General features: G+C 31.5%; 2 protein-coding genes across 2 annotated transcripts; one reads left to right on the top strand and one right to left on the bottom strand.

Moving 5' to 3' along the window:
- Nucleotides 1-4209: 4209 nt before the first annotated feature.
- LOC123668981 lies at nucleotides 4210-7450 on the top strand. The gene is made up of 4 exons (XM_045602665.1): nucleotides 4210-4228; nucleotides 4314-4375; nucleotides 6546-6860; nucleotides 7106-7450. The coding sequence occupies exons 1-3, from the start codon at nucleotides 4211-4213 to the stop codon at nucleotides 6829-6831; spliced, it is 366 nt and encodes a 121-aa protein (XP_045458621.1). The 5' UTR covers nucleotide 4210; the 3' UTR covers nucleotides 6832-6860; nucleotides 7106-7450.
- Nucleotides 7451-8113: 663 nt separating this feature from the next.
- LOC123668357 (mitochondrial thiamine pyrophosphate carrier-like) lies at nucleotides 8114-12216 on the bottom strand. The gene is made up of 5 exons (XM_045602094.1): nucleotides 11983-12216; nucleotides 11787-11878; nucleotides 10597-10792; nucleotides 10287-10511; nucleotides 8114-8399 (listed from the first exon to the last, which is right to left on the bottom strand). Exons 1-5 carry the CDS (start codon nucleotides 12214-12216, stop codon nucleotides 8175-8177), a joined length of 972 nt encoding a protein of 323 aa, XP_045458050.1. The 3' UTR covers nucleotides 8114-8174.
- Between the last annotated feature and the right edge of the window lie 9253 nt (nucleotides 12217-21469).

Raw genomic sequence — 21469 nt, 5'->3', positions numbered from 1 at the left:
CACTATCTTGCGTAACTGGTAAATGTACTTGTATGGCAATTCAGCGAACCGAGTTAATTACAATATAATTGACGACGCGCTGGCGCAGCGGTCAAAGCACTGACTGTTGTATTTGCTATCACGGGTTTGATTTTCGCTCATGACAAATATTTGTATAGGCTATACAGATGTTTGTCATAGTCTGGGCGTTTGTTGTTGTGCATTGTGTGTGCATCCAGACCGTTGAATGTGAAATGTTTATTTCCTATTTTATTTATAACTATCTGTGCTACGCGGTTTCACACGCGGTTATTTGAGGAAAAAATAGCCTGAAGTCTTCCTCGGTAATGGACTATCCTATAGAAAAAGAACTTTTCAATTCGAACAAACAAACAAACTTTACAGTTTTATACTATTAGAATAGATATACAAGTACTTAATATATAAATAAGGCATACATAAAAATAAATAGATAAACGCTTAATATATTCAACGGCCCTAGTACAACGGTAATTCTGACAGGGGCCTGAAAGCATACAATACCAAATACTAACGTCGATAGTACGACAAAAATCTGGCATATATTATTATTAAATATTTGTATATATACTAATATTTATCATGTATAGCGATCAAACCCGCGACCGCTATTTAGTTTACTAGTATGTTGGTGTTGGCGCACGTCGCGATAAAGAAAGTAATAAAAATATATTTACTATGAGTTTAAAAATCGCTTAATATTTACATGCTTATAATATTCCCTACTATTGGAAGAACTAAGACCCAAATTTAGCTCTGTACGGGTTAAGTTAGCTCTTAAACATTGTGTTCTTATTCCAATTTGGGTAAGTGACAGGTGGAAATAATATATTAAGCGCTTCGTATGACCCTAGTGCCATCTGTTCTTGGAAGTTTGAACCCGAAATTGTGGGTATAGGCACTAAGCAATAGGTAACGTAATTATGAAATTGACCACGTCGTTTTAGTGTATAATATGTTGGTGATTAGTTATTTGTAAAAAAAGTATGAACGGAAAGAGGTCGCTAGTATTGAATAAAATACTGTCTCTTCCGCTATATGACACTCTCTCTCGTAACTATTGGTTGACTGCAAGAGATCTCTTCTAGAGATAAATCCACATTTGTCATCAACGATACATGTTATTTTCTATACATCCTTTTTTAGTGCAATAAAATATATAATTAAAATATTTTATTTAAACTATTTAGCATATGAAAGATGCACATTTAACAGGTTCTATATTTCAATAATTAAATATTGTTTTAAAATATTTTAAACTTTTTATTAACCAATCATCATTTGGATAGTAATTATAAGAAAATAATAATTATAAGAAAATATCTTAAAAAATAATAACAACAAAATATACTAATATATAGAAATACGTATGGATTTATTTTATATTCTTGGATATGCTTAAAAAACCTTGCCGACAATCTCAGTTTCATCGATACGTATTACCTACATGGCTTTCGGCACCGTGGATGCAGATCGTCTGTCTTCGACGTTATAAGCAGCTGTCGACTGTCGTTTTATTTTTCAAATTTTTCTGTTTTATGCGTGGTCTATTCCTTGGGGACGAAGCAGATGTAGTAATACTTGGAGTTGATTGACATTGTCTTTATGTTTATTACAATATAAGCTTTAACTGCTTAGATCATCTGGTGTGATTCAACTATAAGCCGCATTGCGGGGTTATTATAACACTATAACTATTAGAGAGATTATCAATCAGAGCATTTATCTGCTCTATATATGTATCATACTTGAGGGACGTCAATGCCCGAAGGATAACCCGAAAACAGAAGCAATCAAAGTATTAGAAAAATAAGTACTTACCAATTTGCACGACTTATTATAATGAAACAACTTTTTCGGATTTTATCGCGGTCTATTAGGTTTTTAGATGCCTTTTTATCAAAGTGAATTTAATGTCACTGATCTTGAATATCTGGCCCGAGGGATCAGAATATCTCAGAGTATCAGAGTGAAGAAATAAAACACTCCGCTTGCAAATGATATGATTCCAGACTTTTTTTCAGCGGAGTGATTTCGGAGTGAATTTGGATTTTAATCCGGAAGACCTCTGTGTACGGAGTTCTTAAATTACAAACAATTTTTATTTGATTGAAACTAGTGTCAATTTTTTTGTCCAAAAAATTCAAAATTCAAAATTATGTATTCCTAAGGTTTGAAGGTTTGAGATTTAAAATACAAATTTATATGTATATATGTATAATTACTACCAAGCAACCCTAAGAGATAATTTTTTTTGAAAAAAAAAGAAAAAGAAATGAACAATGTTGTAATATGAAATTAATTTATTAAAAATATGAGCAATTTTATTTCTTAGCTGATGACATTAAAACGGAAACTTTCTTGTTGAAAAATACTTTCATCCAGAATTGTTTTTCCTCAATCTAGAAAAGCGGTATAAAAATTCTGTTAGATAATTTCTCATATTTTTAATAGATAACTCCCATTTTCTATGTATTTACTGCGTTAACAAACTATACTACGGAGAGGAGCATTCAATCCAAGGTGGAATCCAAGGTCTCTAAAAAGACTAAAACAATATATAAGGGTTTTCGTATATTTTGATCCCATATCTGTATCAACATTGATTGATGATTGATCCATTAAGATTGGTGTATGTAACTATTAACAAAACATCCTGCTATTGAATAATAGAGCTATCATTAGGTACTCCGGTATATAGTAACATATTCATTAGAGCTAAAATCAGTGCTCTGAATTATTAATGTTTACTGGAAATTAAGTTCGATTAAGATCTGAATATTTTATGTATGTTGTTAATTGGTTTTAAATAAGTATAAAATAATTTAGAAAAAAACCGATGAAGAAGAAAACGAACCTTTCATATATACATAATCGATTCTCGAATATTATTTTAAATTGAGAAAAATAAGTATATTCTGACACAAAATAAATATGAGTAGAAGTGAGCTAGCGATAGTTCGTTGGAAAGGTAGCATTAGCGGGTTAAAGGAAAATAATAGCACAAGCGTAAGATACGTCATATCCGATCAACCTTAATAGACTCCTGATTGCAATTGCTTCGAGTGCATCAATATTCAAGTTCAAAAAACCGCAACTTTTATCTTTCAATAGGAACGATTCATCTTTAGTTACTCGTAAAAAAAAGTGCGTGTAATCGCGCAGTTTCGGGATAAAAATGATCCTAGTTGTAGAATGGTCTTTGCATCGTAATTTTTTTTAATCACCCACAACGTAAGTATTATTTTTAAGAATCGTGCAAAACGTTGTGAAGATCCAAAATTTTTGCTTACGGTATCTTTCTGTTTATTTCTTTTTAATTCGTGTAACAAATCAAAAATAATTTTAATTTATAAATATAGTGAATACATTTGAAGCATATATTGTAAATATAAAGTCGCAATTTCATAATCTGACTTTAAAATAGCATTTTTATAAACTCAAATATATTTTTCATCAATCTATTTTAGACAGTAGATTTTTTTTATAACGCACAGCATTACATCAATAAATTCTCATTAATCGCAAGGCGCTAAATTTATACAATTAAACGCAAGTCAGATTATTATATGTATAAAAATAACAATATTATTCAACACAATTATTTTTATTGATGATTACATTACCAATAAATTCACGCACGTTATTTTAAAAAAGTTAATTATCAATACCATATAATCATAATCATATAGCATTAAACACTAGCTAAAACTGTTTTTATAGGAAATTCAATGATAGAGATAAAATGTATGTCTAAAACGGAATTCTAAAATAATAAAATCCTTTTAAAACACTATGTTTAATATGTCATTCGAAGAAGCAATAATAAAGTAAAAGAAACTTAGTGCACACAATAATAATCTTTCACACGCATAGTAACTCGATCACACTTTAGTGACAGTACATTTAAGTCTACACAGTGCACTTTTAGACTTACTTGATAATCTACCCCACCTGTACCTTCCCCACCAAATTCAAAAGGCACCTTTCTACGTCAAACTGTACAATGTGTATCACCTTTCTAATGTGGTCGGATTAACCGGGCTAGTAAAGAACCTGGGGGAAGTATTACACAATTCTTGGACACAAGAATGGTGTATATAAGCTTGAAGAAGGATCGAAGTAAGTAGAAAGCCAGCAAGTCTCAGCAGGCCAAGTGTTTCATTGAATCAGTCCAGCAAACCAAAGCAAGATGTACACGAAACTCGCCGTAAGTTAAAAAGTGACAAAGTATTTATTAGATTATGTTACATTATTAATATCAGTTTTACAAATGTGGATTTGAATTATTTCAGCTTCTCGCCGTAGTGATTGTAGCCGTTGTAGCGGTACCAACTCCAGGAGGAGGCGGTGGACAGTGAGTATTCTATCTTCTAGTCTATCCATCTTTTTACAATATGTCACCATTTTCTTAATTTTACTTTTCAAACGAAGTATTTAACATTAATAAAAAGTATCTAAAATGGTTCACTAAAAAGAGAATCTAAGTTCAAGTGCAAAAAGTTTACGTAATTTATTGTGTATCAGTGACTCAAATTGAAGTTTTTTTTTAGTTTTACAATAAAATGTCTGAACTTGAATTGAACGATTATTATTTTAACATTATATAACTACAATCACATTTGTTTTTTAATATTATGTTTTATATTACCGATACAACTATTTCAATGGTAAGATCACTTACGTGATCTGATTGATACCAGAATCAAAGAAAAGTGAATATTTCAAATACATATCTTGTTGGTTTGGTAAACGAAATACAAAATTAGATTTCGAATTTAGAGTAGAATATATATATATATATTATTACACTACTTAAGCGATTAAATTAATTAAATCGGTTAAGTTCATACTTTAGATGTGAGACTGTAGACACTTATTGTTTCTTACTAATTCAACTGTGGTATAATTTTATTATTGCTACATCTTTAAACGACGGTAATGTAGAACGAATTTTAAAACCGTTTCAAGTACCTAATTAGTATTTTATTAATTTAAGTATAACTCGCGGTACTAAAATATTATCTATATTAAGCGTATAAAAGTTGCATTGCATTGCTGATTATTAAAATTATAATTTGATTGTTATTTTCTGGCAAATATAAATTATTTGTAATTTTTAACCTTTTAATTGTTTTATGCTGCTTTAAATGTTTATTTTAACTAAATAGTGACTATAATAATACTGATCGAAAATGCTCGAAACGTGTAGAATGTTTTGTATAAAATTTAAAGTGATATTAAACATGAAAATGACATTTCTCGTACGTTTCCGAATACTTTTTAGCCTCGTACATTGTGAAGTAAATTTATAATATGGTAGAATATATATATATATATAAATTTAATTCTATATTTAGAACATATTGTAATGTTTACGTTTGCTCGAGGTACATAAACATTAATCTGATGGCATACTCTAGTGAAAGGCTGTAGTTTCGATAGAATTATTTATTAACTGCTCGATAGCTCCTTCCCGTCATTACGTAACGAGAGCCGAGATGTTAGCATATTTGAATATCACTTTTATTATAGATATATGAAGTGGATTGTAAAAATCATAAAAGCATACAAGCACCATTTATAATAGATTTACGATTTGTCTAATGACGGTATTTTAATGATGACACAATCATTACGTTATACGAATTATAGGTGTTTTCATTGATGTCAATATGTTCAATTTTAAATCAGGGAAAATACTCAGTAAAATATTTATTTGATAAATGAATATTTTGTGACCGGCTTAATTAAAATTGTAACTTTTAAAGATCGCCTCATAAAGCTTATCGTATTTCTTTAAGAATAATAATAAAAAAATATTTTACGTTTACAACGAAGAGGTTAATATTGATTTTAACATGTTACACACAAAAATTAAAGCAGTAAAAAATATAGATCTTTTGATTATTTTTAGTGTATATTGCATGTTCATAGTAATTAAATTATTACGCCTTTGTGTTTTTTGGTTTGTAAACAAAGAGTAATGATGAAACTTATGAAGTAAAGGATTATGTTCACTTTTTGATTTCTTAATTTATATGCAATTTTGTTTTGAAATTAAACTAATTGTTAAGAGTTTCTGATTACCTACCAGAATGAACGAGAATTATGTTACTCGACGCTCACGTAAGCTCAACGCGTAGCCATTTAGAACGGAATTTATGACGTAGAAGTATGTATACTTATAAATAGGCTCGATCTTCGTAATTATTTGTTAGGTAATATCGCAAGAATCTTATTTTAAACTACCTTCGTATTTAATTATGTCGATTTACTTCTAACAGTATCATTACTTGAGTTCACGCATTATTTGATAGCAATTTGACCATAACAATATAGTTACAAGTAGGATAACGAGTGTCACTTTCACCGCTAACGTTAGAAACGGTATGATTTTCTAACCTTAGTACTCGTATAACGTGGGACTGTCCAAGGGGTTTCACGTAACAAATAACAAACATTGGAATTGTAATTTTTAACTTCTGAATTTCGTAATTAAATAACAATACAATTTTTCTTTTCAGCAAACACGTGACAATCCACGTGCCGTACAAAGTTCACACCATTCACCACCACCACGTTTCAAAAGTACATGTGCCTGTGCACGTGCCTGTTGTGAAAGAAGTACCTGTTATTAAAGAGGTACCCGTTATCAAGCACGTACCCGTGCCCATCGTACAACACGTTCCTGTCCCCGTAATCAAGAAGGTGGAAGTTGAAAAACAGGTGTTTGTACCCGTCCATCATCACCAAGAGGAGCATCATCACCACGACTGGGAAAGCGAATCGCTGTCGCATGGCTGGCACTGATTTTTAACCAATACAATAATTATATATAGGTAAGTGAGTTGTTTTAATTGTAGGCTAATTTTAGTATATGAACAAAATATGGGTCTTACTAAAATTTATTTCAATAACTTTTCTTTTTATCATAGAGTAATATAAGTCTTATTACTAAAGAAAAAAGCAAATTTTATCGTAAACAATTATATTTTAAGAGATAGAAGTTTGAAACTAACTTTACATTACCGACTAGTCGACTACAAATATAGCAATGACAATAAAATATGCCTTTTTGTTTCAGGTGCAATTTAACTGTTTAAGATATTTTGTTAAAATAAGTTCGTTTGTTTTTTTTTACAAGTTCAACAACTTCTTAGTTATCTTTGTTCTGTTATTCGGTTTTCAAAATTTACAAACAATAATCTTACACCAGTCAAATACGAGATAAAAAGGAATTATCTTTAATAGAAAGCTTCAGTATTGAATATTACATCAAATATTGTAATAAATGTTACGTGTTTTCCGTTTAAAAGAACAAAGTTGTTAAATCGATATTAAATGTAAAAAATTAAACCAACTGCGTTGTTCAAAAAGTTACCATAGTATGTAGGAACCAAAGACAAATAAATAATTTTTTACCCAAAAAGTGCTTTTATTACCCTAAAAAGTGTAAAATAATCATTATAATTATTTACCTTTATATCAGTGTCGGAAGTATGATAAAAATAAATAAACAGAGAGTGTTTTTTGTAAATAAAGCCAGTGTAACTTTTAATTTTATACATATAATAAAATGGTAGGAAAGTCAAAACTGTACATTGAATATATTTTTTAAAAGAACACTTGGGGCGTAATCTACAATCGACACTGAAGCCAAAAATATAGTTTTTAGAATTTTGGTCTGTTTGTCTGTATGTATGTCCGGAATAAACTTAAAAAGTACTGCATGGATTTACTTCAAATTTGGCACGAATATTATTAAGAAGTCGGTCAACATATAGGCTACAAATTATCTCGCTATCACCTACGGGGAACGAGCAGTGAACCTTTATTTCTTCAACGCATTCTGAAAGAACGTGTAATCTAACGAGGCATATTTGAATGTTGTTATGATGTTAATAACCATGCTATAAGCTAGCTTCACACTACAAATAAAGACATTCTATAGTATATTTAGTATCAGCATTGCACCTGTGCGAAGCCGGGACGGGTCGCTAGTTAGCAATAAATTAAATCAAAATTATGCATAAAGTATTCAGCTATTTAATAAAAGTTGCAATACAGACAATGTTAAGATATTTTATATAAGTCTACACTATGTTATTTTTACATATGTACGTACACTGTGATAAATACGCATAGTAGTAACTTTACTTATTTTCCACTTGTCTTATGACATAGCATATAAGTTCGTAAGTTGTAAATGTAACTACGTTTGTCATCGATGCCTTATAAATGGTGACAGATAAACCTCTATATAGACCCCTAAAACCCTCTATTTTATATGTTTCTGCGATGCATTGTAATAATTTCGTACATTTTACTAAATTTCTAGATGTCGTTGGAGTGTAATATTTTGTATCCGCTTTATGACTCTGAAAAAGAAATGTTAGTGTTAAGTAAAAGTATAGGAATTGCATCCCGCAAAGCGGGATTCCACAACTCAAAAATCGCGTATCCGCAGATTCCGAAAATTTAAAAATTAGTGCTTAATCTTACGGGTAATATGTCAAAAAAAATTAGTCATTGTTGTTGGAGACAATCATGGGTATGATAGCGACGTTTTCGATAGCCGGCTGCGACTTCTGCAACTGACATAAGGACTGGTTTTGTGTTAAAGGAAGAATTAGAAAAAGTGCTTCTTTCAAAAAGAAAAATAAATGTTAAAAAAATACAAACAACAACAAGACTGAGAAAAAATTTAAAAAGACGACTTACGTTGTATTATGTTTTAGTCTTTTGACTTTTACGCTTAGGTTTGACCGTAATAGTCAAGCATCGGGTACAGTCTTCTGATTCAGTCGGACACAAAGTACGCCAAATCATTTTTAAACAAATTCTCAAAGTCGTGTCGATGTAAAGTGAAGTCTGTTTTTTTTTCGATCCCGAGCGAACACAATCATGATAATGCATCTCTTTCGTATTATCTGTTCGTATTTTTGACCATATGACGTCAATTATTAACGACAACGCTTTGGAACTGCTATTAAGCCAGTAATCATTTATTGTTCAAAAACATAAATTGTTCGACTTTGATCTCAAACATAAAGGGATTCAGAGATATTCGGGGCGACGACGAGAGAATATAAACGTTGGACCCTGTTTTGTTCGATAACGGCATTTTTTTATCGACTTAGCTAATATTACGACCTAACTAAATAGATGGAGAAATTTAGTCAATTAGTACATAGACGTTATTATTTAGATCGCGTTTAGGGTTTGCACTTCCGCAGCGCATTCAATCCCGCGGGATTGAAATGCGGGATTGATCAATACCATACGGAATCCGCGGGTTGCATTATAAAAATGTGATTGAATATACGATTAAATATTATGAATAAAATGTTAATTGAAGTAATCAGATTTTAGGCCAATCGGGCAAATTATCTGTCAATCGAAAATGCTTACGAATGGCTACGATATGATCTAATATAGGTATATGTCAAATTTTTAATATCTTTTTTTGACATTAAACTGTTTTAGTCTGTCTCCTGGTAAGCTGAACTGTCATAGTCAAGCGTGAGGTACGGTTCTGTGATTCGAAAACGCCGCTTTCAAGCTTTCATATTCAAACTTGTGTTCTATTACAGTGACTGATACTATTAGGTAAATTTTGAATACACAGTGTGATTATTCAAAAGGTTAAATTTTATAATTGTTACTGATTTCAAATTACACTGTTGTTTCAATGAAATTCACTCTGAGGTAACATGATAGCCGTTACGTCATGCACGCGATAATTTATGGTCGCAGGTCTGGTGGTTTTTGAAAGTGAAACTACTCTGAATTTGGTAAATGTTAAGCTTTGTTCCTATATAAAGAAGGAAATTTAAATACTGCTTCTTCATCCAGTAACTATTATTTATTATATTTATACTATTATTATTTTTAACTGAAGTAGTACCTCAACCTTACAGAAGATCACAGCAAAGTAATACTGTTTCCAAGCAGTATTGTGTTCCTGTTGGTGAGTAAGGTGACCAGAGCTCCTGGGGGGGATTGGGGATTGGGTCGGCAACGCGCTTGCGATGCTTCTGGTGTTGCAGGTATCTATAAGCTACGGTAATCGCTTACCATCAGGTGAGCCGAGCCGTACGCTTGTTTGCCGACCTAGTGTCATAAAAAAAAAAAAAAAAAACTATTTCGGCGGTATACGTTCACACTCATAAAAGTTAGTTAAATATAAGTTTTTGGACGTTTAGGCCGTTGTAAAGTTAGTCATTATAAATATTCGTATATAATATTATAATGTAAGTACTTACCCCTATTTGTAATCGACGCTTAGCCAAATCTAACGGATAAGTCAATATTTTGGCGACGAAACCCGCGATGCTACCAGCTGCAGTCGTTGCGAAGAGAAGATGCTCTGGTTTGTGGGCATTCACCTTTGGATGGGTACAGTTTCCATTACAGCTGTACAGATACCTGAGAAAGATTGGCTGGAGAAAACTAAACACGGAGAAAGTTATTCCAGATTGAGGTCCCAACTGAAATTATTATATTATCTGTATTTAGATAGACATAATCCTAAATTTAATGCTAAAACAAAATTCAACTGTACTTATACATTACCATAAGTACTCCAGCCATCCATCCCTCATAAAATGCTAGTAATCCACCAGTTTTGTAGACTGCTTTGGCCCCATTTAAAAATCCTCTATATTGCTCCTTTATAAGCATCTGTCTGACTCGGATTACTTCTAACGGAGTTACGAGAGTTGCGCTACACGACCCGGCGCACATTCCACACAGGAACTCTAGAAAAGATCTAGATACAAACGAATAACCATATTACTATTTTTTCATATAAGAATGTATTATAAATGTTTTTATATTTATAAATTATAATGCGCCTTATTAATGCGCCTTATTAATATTAATGCGCCTTACAGTTTTACAGAGCAATTTAGATGTATTGTAAAATTAATAATAAGTAACGTACATTTATGATAAAGCAAAAATTGTTGATTTGTTATTAATATTTTACACGATATTAAACACCAGATGTTGTATTATATGTGTTATTTAAAAAGAGCTATGGCGAACAGTGCTTTTAGTAGTATAGGTATGTAGAGGAAAACAATTTTTTACATGATATTGGTATTTTGAAGAGTAATTTTCTGGTTAAATAAAAATTGTACTATTTAAAAATCAAAATGAAGTGTTACTTTAACGTACAGTAACTTTAGCGAAGTATATTTTGAAACCATTTTTCTTATTCGAATTTATCAGAATCAAAAATTAATCCCATGTTTCTTCGTCGTAGGACATCATCCGCTTTTACCAAGTAATTTTTAAATCCGCGGGATATTTGGGATATAGATTAGCCTTAGTATCATCCTGACCCTGTCTATTTTTAACCGTCTTTGAAATAGGAGAAGGTTCTCAATTCGTCTGTATATTTTGTGTGTTACCTTATAACTTTTTAGTGGATGTACAGATTTTGATGATTCTTCTTTTAATCGAAAGCTGGTGCATGTCATGTAGTTCTATTTCAATTTAATCGAGTTCTGACGAGTAATATTTGAGTTATTTCAAATAATGCGTATTTTCTTGACTATTATACTACTTATTCATGTAATTGAAGTAGAATATTTTTTCGTTTGCGAGCAAACAAAATTATTATACAAAGTTTCAGTGCAAACAGTTAATTAGTTTTCGTGTGAAATAATGTTAAGCGTCTATCTATCCTCATTAAAAAGTGTTTGTTATAGAATATTTATTTTTCTTGCGTAGTTAACAATATTATTTAATTTACTTACTTGTATTTAGGATTAACAGACGAATTAAAAACATATTTCGTAGTCACTTCATAAACGTAAAATTGGGATGACGTTGAGAGGATGGAGTGTATCTATAGGATAAATAATTTATTGAATATTTTGTTGCTTATATAGATAATTAAATTTTAACGAATTGATGGTAAGAGTTATTTTACGCATGTCATTACGATTTTACCTGACCGAGATTATGACCGTGCCAAAAAGCGGTAATACCTTCTTCAAATAAGATTTCTTTTGTTGTTTCGTATACGTTACGCTGTTTACCCTTTGTGCCTTTCTTTTGCAATTGAGTCCTGACTTTTAAAACGTCCAAAGGTTGAGTCAGAAAACGGGTCACAATTCCAGACACAACACCTGCTATTAACTTTTGATTTGGACTAAGTGTGTCATCTTTTCGATACCCTACCATTTTTAAGGCTCCCTTGAGTTGTATGATACAAAACCTTCATCATAATTCATTTTATTTATTCCAGGTGGAAACTGAATGTTAATTTTAATCGTTAAAAAGACAGCGACTAGCAGTCCTTGTCTTAGTTTTTGACAATAACGTCATTGGTTGTCAAACGATTGTAGCAACAGAGTTACAGATAAAGAATATATAAGAACACTAGCTGACCTGGCGAACTTTGTACCGCCTTCTTTATTTTTTTCTTAAATATAATAATTAATATATCAAAATAAAATATAGCCTATCTTTCAAGTTGGATCGAACTGCACATGGTGTGCGAATTTTATTATAATCGGTTAAGTGGTTTAGGAGTCCATTGAGGATAAACATTGTGACACGAGATTTATACATATTAAGATTTATTTTTAAATTTTACAATATCTATTTAAAAAAATTAAAATTTTAATCCAGTACAACAACGCATTCAGGGTTCTGATGGGGCTGCCACGAAAGTGCAGTGCCTCAGGCATGTTTGCGGAGGCGCATACGGATGACTTTTATGCCCGCATTTTTAGCCTGCGCTTAGCCCGTCTCCGCGGATACTCCAGCGGAATGCCGAATCTGTTTGTTGACCGGTGGGACTAGCTACGGATATATCAGTAGGTGCAGATTCATAAAAAAACCAAATTGTGTTACAGTGTGTCGTACTAACATTAGTTTCTAAGTTTTCATATGTTACTAACAATTTAATGAATGTAATCTGAAATAAATAAATATTGTTATTATTATTATTTATCTATCTATCTATACTAATAAATTGAGAGGCTGTTTTTTTGTTTGGTTATACTGCAAAAACTACGGAACCAAACGGGATAATACTTATACCATAAAATGCAGCGTGTTTCGGAGAAGAATTAAGCATATGATATGTTGATGATTACTTATGGTGTAAAAAAATATGGTCGGATAGATTTAGCTAGTTATACATATTTACAATTCACACTTTAAGAACTAAATTATGCAAATAATTACGGCAAATATAATAATATAATAAATACACAGAAAGAAACCTTGACTATTAAAGGTAAAAAATTATAATAGAGAGATAATTATTGCTTATATATTTTCATATCATTGTTTCATTAAGATTCGTGTAGGGGACTACTTAGTTTTATTTATATTAGTTAATACAAAAAATAAATAAATAGAAGAAATATAACAATAATCTTCCATTAAAAAAAAAATTATAGGTGTCACAAATTTTCAGTGGACCCACTCTAGGCGGTAAAAAATCACACTACGCCACTGGCTAAAAATGATTACCCAATTACAAAAAAATATTCCACTGTTTTATCATAAACAAGCTGACTCAGCGACCTTCTTACAGCCATATACTTAATATGATTTTTTTCTTAAATTTTCTTTTGTATAAACATGTCCTGATAACAACGAATACAATAAAAATAGAATTATCTGATGTGGTGCAGTCACTCTTAAGTTATAATGTCTTTATATACAACCTTCACAACTTTTTTGTCATTAGACAATACAAACATGTTTTCTTTAGAGGTTATTCTTGAAAGAACGACATATAATTGGCATGTGAAAAACACTCAACCATCAAATCTTAGCCTGCAACGTTGAAAGTTTGACACTGCGATCTATTAATGGTATATAAAATTTATTCAGTTTTTGTTTGAACTCACGCCTTAAAACTATAGGAATTATGTATGATTATGAACAAATTGTCATATTATTAGTGTATGCTGCAGTAAAAAATATTTTACTTATTAATCGTTCGACCAAAAACAAAAGATAATCAATAATTATCAACAACAAAAGATATGTACCTATTCTATTAAGTTCTTTTTTGAACGTATCCTAAGCTAACCTAACTTAGTACCTAACGTCGTAGGATTTTCGATAGTTAAAAATAGTTGCTCTAATACTAAATTGCCTTAACTCTAAATTCAAACGAAGATCTTAATAGAAGAAATACAAGTGAACACAAGCATTTACCTAATGTACTTACTATAAAGACGGTTTAAAAATTAATCTTAATACCGACTCAAGTACGAACATACAATTCCGTAAAATTTATCCCTGCATTTTAAATCTGTAATATCTTCAAAAATATTCATTTAAATTACACGCTGTAAAGCCATGTATGCTACATTGATCTATATTAAATGCAGAATATATTTAAGGTAGAATAAGGAGACTGGATAAGGATTAATACTGTATTGCTTAAAATCGCTTCATTAATATGCCATTATTTTACGTAAAAAGTAAAGGAAAAAAAGTGGTTATTATATACCATCGTGGACTTTTTTGTAGACCTTTTTAAGGCGTACAATACTGTAGTAGCTTATTTTGCTTAATCTCGTAGGGTTCAGCCAGCGTTTGCAATGTATGCGCAAAAATATGTGTTTATTTACGACATCACAATAGAAACCTCGAAAATTATCAGTATTTCTCTGTTATATCATGCATGTATTATACATATAAACCTTCCTCTTGAATCACTCTATCTATTAAAGAAAAACCGCATCAAAAGCAGTTGCGTAGTTTTACAGATCGTAGCATACATAGAGACAGACAGACAGCGGCAGCGTTTTATATTATGTAATGATGATAAATTAATATGTTATACAACGCTGGAAATAGGATGGATTCATAAATCGAGTCCATCTTCAAAAATTGATAGAACTGTCAAAAGTTTCGAGAAGTAAAGACACTTGTAACGTGGCTAAAAAAATTCAGTCTATGTACTGGTATGTGAACAAGTCGTTAGCGCGATTTAATTGCGCATAGTGACATCTATTGGCGGGGAGGTAGAGGATGGTACACCCTCACAGGCTTACCCTCTTCCTCATACCAATACCTAGTTTCCTCTTAATATATCTAACACACAAACCTAAACCTTATTACAAACACAATAAGGTTAAATTCAATAAAAAATATGAAAATTTAACTTTTTCGGTCTTACTTATAAACGTTTCTTAATATTTAATCAATTGCTTAACAACGGATTAGCAAAAACCTCACTTAATAAACACTATTTAGCGTTAAGAAGTCGTTAAGTAGTGTTTAAATAGCCGTCAAAATTAAACACTGCCGAGACATAGTTTAACTCTCGCTAAGCGGCAAGATGGCGGATTTCACATAATTCAGCTATTCTATTGTGATGTCTGATCTACTTACTGGCATTTGTTTGTTAGGAAAAAAATATATTTGTGCTTAAAACATGGATGGATTGGAAGATCTTCGTGATTTCCAAACGACGTAGCTGATTTAAGCTAGATAGATAGTAGCTAATTTTGAGGAGAAGAAAATCATAAAAAATGTTATTTTGGTATATGTATCGTATATGCATACATATGAATAAAAAAGCGGCTATTTTAATATTACAAACAGCCACACCAATTTTATTTAGTTGTATAGATGACAATTTAATTAGAATACAATAACCACAAGAGAAAACTCATTCATTTTCTTTTAATTTTCTTATTGTAATTTTCCAATTATTATAATATAATTTTATTTATTTGTATAGATGACAATTTAATTAGAATACAATAATCACACTAAAACTCAATAAAATGTTTACAATAAAACTCATTCATTTTCTTTTAATTTTAATAAATTAAATAAAAATGTTGAAAATTAAATAAGTACTACCTGAGAGTACTACTATTAAAAATGAAAGATAAAAAATTATTTAGATAGAAATTCCCACTATAAAACTAAATGAGCGTTATCTGTCAAATTCACGACACTCGGACACTGTCATAGATGATATAATATGGAAAAAATAGAACTTTTAACAATTTCGTTCATTCAATTTCTCTATCTAATCGATTATTTTAGGTATAATTTGTGCCAACCATCTATGTATCGTTCTTTGTTCCTTTCTTAACCAAGTAACAGCTAATCAACGTTTATAAGTAAACAAAAGTTAAACATGGATTTATAGCTTAAGAGCGGTTTAACTAAGCGATGGCTAAGTATTGCTTAGCGAGATTTTTATAAGTAAGACCGTTTGTATTTAATATTCACATTATAGCTGATTATTTGGAGTTTCCGATATTTTAGCACTTATGCAAACGACTTTATGCATTAGTGATGTGCCGGATCGTCAAAAATGTATATCCGCGGATACGGATCCGGATACGGATATTTAGTGTCAATATCCACGGATACGGATACGGATACAGATCTTTATTTACTCACTCAATCGATGTCGGCGTGTGATCTGAAAACGATAGTTGACTTCACGCCTGCCGTAACGACGGGTTTCAACTTGCATTGCGCGCGTATTTTTTTGTTAACTGACTTTCGACAAAAGGAAGAGATTCTCAATTCGTCTGTATTTTTTTTTTATGTATGCTACTTCAGAACTTTTTACTGAATGGACCGATTTCGATGATTCTTTTTTAATCAAATCGTGCGTGTCACGTGGCCCTATTAAAATTTAATTGAGATTTAACAAATACTTTTCAAGCTATATCTAATAATACGTATTTACTAGACTATTTTTTCGTCGATTTACGTTTGTATTATACCACATAATATTTCACTGAGTTCACCGATTTTAATAATTCTAGTTTCAATCGAAAGGTGGTGCTTGTCTTGTAGTTTCATTTAAATTTGATCGAAATATAATGAGTAATCTTTGATGACGCGTATTTATCTAACGGTGCGTACGCGTCGTTGTCGTCACTTATTTTTTCGTTAACGTTATTAGAAACTACTTTGATTTGAACTAGCGTATAAAGTACTGAGCTATATTATTCACTAGATGGCAATGACAGCTTATTGTTTATAAATAATTTTGATGATTTTTGTTTTGATCGAAAGCCGATGTTTGTCTTGTGGTCCCATTTAAATTTGATCGAGACAATTGGAGTCGGTTTTTTTTTCGTTTGCGAGAAACAATTAATTAATTAGGAATCAGGTCCAGAAAACGTCAGGCATCTAAAAAGCTTTAAAATTTGAAAAAGTTGTTTCAATAAAAAAGTTATTTATTTTTCATTTTATTATATTTACAAAAATAAAGTCATAACTTTATATGTGTAATAGTGATCTTATAAGATAGTTGATTTAGTATCTTTGAGTTCTATACTATTAGTATGGTAACTTACTAGAATATAAATGTTTGGTATTAAAGGTGTCAAATATTTGATTATTTAAAATACTCAGAATGGGATTTTTTAATACGTTTGCGGACAGTATCATGGTAATCTCTGTTCAAGAATGACACAAAAAAAAAATTCATACAAATAGACTTGAAGTTAGGTTATATACGTCGTGCTGGCATCATATTAAATGTTTTGAATATTTACGACAGAAACGTCTTATCATGTCATCGTAAACAAAACAATACGTATGTTTTCTCATTAAAACTATAACTTTTAAAATGTTAATGCAGGGACAACTAAATGCAGGGATGCGGGTAGATAGAGGGACGTATTGACAAGTTGCTCGCATGTGTAACGTTGCCGCAAAGTCCTAACTGTCCATCTTTTTGACATGTACGCAAATACTTGTTAAATCGACACCAGCAATTTATACTAAGCTAACTCTTAAAAGTGAACTTTACAATAGAGGCTTATAAAAGGGAAAAACGTGATACCTTTTATATTAATTAAGAAACTTATTTGAAATTTGGTATTTTTAATAGTTAATTTATTCATTGCAATTTCACATTTTTTTTTAATTACATATAAAAACACATTTTATCGAGTTCGCATTCAAAAAACAAATTTATCGAAAAGTCGAATTGGCGTAGTATAGATTGTTGGTGTCGAAATATGATAGTAAAGTTTAGAGTATTTGTTATGTTGTGACACAAGGTTCACATATTAGAATTTTTACTTTAAAGTTCATCAGAAATAAATGTTCTGGTGTACAAGATCGTATTTTTTCTAACGTCATGGTTATGACGTACTATCACGTACTGTCCGCGAAAGTGTTAATTATACTACCTAATCACATCATCTAAGTTATTATGCAGCGTTTTATCATGGCAATTGAATTTGTAAATTAATAAAAGATCCGTAAAAGATCCGCATGAAAAGTGACGGATACGGATACGGATCTCATTTTTCCCGCAGATATCCGCAGATACGGATACGGATATCCGGAACATCACTAGTATGCAAGTAACGGTGTTATATTTATTTTAAAACTAGGTGACCGGACAGACTTCGTCTGTTAAAAGTTAATAGTAAATTTTTTTTTGTATTAAATTGTATTAATTTGCCTTTCGTGGGCCTCAAGGAACATACAAAAAAAAAAAAAAAATTAGCCGAATTGGTCGAGCCATTCTCGAGTTATGCGCTTAGAAAAATTCATTTTCATTTATAGAGATATAGATATTTTGTTTTGACACATACATGCGTGAATGTTTACATGAACCAGAGACAATTGAATCCGCTCAGCTTTATATTAAATCAAAGTATAAACAAAAAAATAAAAAAATTATTGCCAACATTGTGTATCTAAAAGTTCAGCAAAGCAGCAAGAGCCTAAAATCGATAATATATAAAGATATGAAGAAGTTTCAAATTATTTTAATGTAATTCTTACTAAAAAAGCAAGTGTAAGTATTTATAAAAACGTGTATGATTTTGAAGTTAAATTTTTCTCAACCATATTGTAGATTACATACATGTTCGTATATATCTACATATGTTTGAGGTACTGTAACTAGATACCTAATTGATATAAATAAATAAATAAATATCTAAACAATACACACGGTCGTCTTTTCCTAAAGTAAGCTACTAAATGCTTGTGTTATAGGTAACAGCCGACTGGTATAGCTATATTTTTTTTTCGATAAGCATACTTATCTATATATATAAGAGATTCCCACATATATATTGACTCATCTCAATATCTATGGTACCATAACGCGTAGAGACTTGAAATTTGATAGGAATATTCCTTTCGCCGAGTAGAGGTCAGCTAAGAACGGATTTTAAGAAATTCTACCCCCAAGGGGGTTTACGGCGGCTTTAGTAATGAAAAATTCCTGTTTTTAAACTATAGCTCCTATCGACTCCGATTTTGGTAGGAATCTCCTATATGTAATGTAAAAATGATCGATGAGCGGATTTTATGATAACTCATCCCAAATAAGGATTAGGGGGTGAGCGTTAACAATGAAAATTTTAAATGTATGTAACTCCGAAACTACTGAACCAATTTTTATCGAATTTTGTAAGCATCTGCAATTTAGTCCAACTTAGAAAATAGGGTAGTTTTCATCTCAATTGGACGCGGTAGGTGGAGCTGCTATCGATATGTAACTCCGAAACTACTGAACCAATTTTTATCAAATATTGTAAGCATCTGTAATTTGGTCCAATTTGGGAGATAGGATAGTTTTTGTCTCATTTAGTCCTGGTAGGTGGCGCTGCTATCGGTATGTAAGCTATCAAATTTGGTAGCTGTTTTCCGGGCAGGACAAGGTCTGCCGGGTCCGCCAGCTTAATAATATAGATAAACTTTTGTAATAATCATCTCTATATATGCGAGCAGAAGAAATTTAAAAAAATTATTAGTAACAACTTAACTTTGACTAAAAATAGATAAATGTAATCCATCTATACATATATAAATTAATGTTTGTCTGTATTTCCTTTATAGAATCGTAAACTATGCATTGGATCATGTCATGATCTTCAGCACTGTTGTGCATGAGCCCACAAAGGTTTCTGAGTTGGTACGACGAAAAAAAAAATTAAAAAAAAGCACAGCAACGCGCGCAGGGTACAGCTAGTAAATAATACATATCGTCATTACAGCCTATACTGTCCTCTGCTGGACATAGGCCTCCACAAGTTTACGCCAAAAATAACGTGAACTCATGTGTTTTGCTCATAGTCACCACGCTGGGCAGGCGGGTTGGTGACCGCAGTACTGGCTTTGTCACACCGAAGACGCTGCTGCCCGTCTTCAGCCTGTGTATGTCAAAGCCAGCAGTTGGATGGTTATCCCGCCACCGGTCGGCTTTTTAAGTTCCAAGTTGGTAGCGAAATTGTGTTATCCCTTAGTCGCCTCTTACGACACCCGCGGGAAGAGAGGGGGTGGCTATATTCTTTAGTACCGTAGCCACAGTACAGTAAATAATACATATATAAATATAGAAATAAATATTTATATTGCACCCAGACTCGGGGTGGGAATCGAACCCACAACCCCCGGAACAGAAAGCAGGGTCACTACAAACTGCACTGCCAACAGGCTAGTCAAATAATAATAGTGTATATCTTATATATGTATAAAAATTTCGTGTCACAATGTTAGTTACCATACGCTTCCGAAACGGCGATTTTTATGAAATTTTATGTGCATATCGGGTAGGTCTGAGAATATATACGTATTGTAAAACTACGTTTACGGGGTCAGCTAGTAGTAATATATAATGTTGAAAGTGTTCTCCTCCGTGGAGAAAGAGGCTTATGGCTAGCAGTGGGATGATAAAGGCTCAATGCATGCAATGTTGATAGGCTATACTAATGCAGTTCAATTTAACTAAATTCTTTAACACAAGACTGTCTATCCGTAAGTAACTGAGACAAAGTATCCTATCCGAGACAAACTAAAGAATTTTGTGGCCCTAAAAGAATTTTTCAAATTAATATAATATTAGGTTTTAATTTTTTGTTGTCTCTTAGCTTAAAAAGCGATAAGAAAACATATTGCTTGGAGCACAACTGCGGCGTCACTGGTACGCAAATCAACTGTGAGTACTGCGTATTAATAACAAACACATGCACCTACACAGCGCCTCATGAAGATGTACGACACAATTTTTTTTTGTGTGTGCGTGATGAACATATTATGTTTTTCGTTCCGTTGCTAGTGTTTCGTTTTTATTCATCATCTGTCCATCTATCAAATCTCAATGCGGGTAAAACCGTAAAGGTCGTCCTGTATATCATTCACATGTCCTTGTTTGCAGCCAAAAACAATAAACGATAAGAAACGAGTATTATTAACGAAATGTTTATAAAAAATAATATTGAATTTGCCCTAATAATAATAAACGGGAAAGGTGATCGTACATGAAACTAATGCCAAAATAGATGTTTCGTTTGTTTCTATTTTCAGAAAGAGAAAATTAGTTTATGGTTAGTTACAATTAAATTTTATGACGAGACATTTATAACAAAGATAGTTATTAATTTAAAAATAAATTTTAGTATTAGTTCATCTTCAGTACCTAAACAATTAAAACATAGTGGATAGTCAATTCAGCATA

The sequence above is a fragment of the Melitaea cinxia genome, chromosome Z (genome assembly GCF_905220565.1).
Source record: "Melitaea cinxia chromosome Z, ilMelCinx1.1, whole genome shotgun sequence".
Lineage (NCBI taxonomy): Eukaryota > Metazoa > Arthropoda > Insecta > Lepidoptera > Nymphalidae > Melitaea > Melitaea cinxia.
Note: the sequence above shows the minus strand (reverse complement) of the source record. Positions and strands in the feature narration are given on the sequence as shown.

Bases quoted from the DNA above. Each gene is read 5' to 3' on its own strand.
- LOC123668357 (XM_045602094.1), bottom strand. From the start codon at position 12,216: ATGGTAGGGTATCGAAAAGATGACACACTTAGTCCAAATCAAAAGTTA. The intron at 11,879-11,982 runs GTAAAATCGTAA...TTTATCCTATAG, and splicing joins ACGGTCATAATCTCGGTCAG to ATACACTCCATCCTCTCAAC. The intron at 10,793-11,786 runs GTAAGTAAATTA...GTTTGTATCTAG, and splicing joins TCTGTTAATCCTAAATACAA to ATCTTTTCTAGAGTTCCTGT.
- LOC123668981 (XM_045602665.1), top strand. The intron at 4,376-6,545 runs GTGAGTATTCTA...TTTTCTTTTCAG, and splicing joins CCAGGAGGAGGCGGTGGACA to CAAACACGTGACAATCCACG.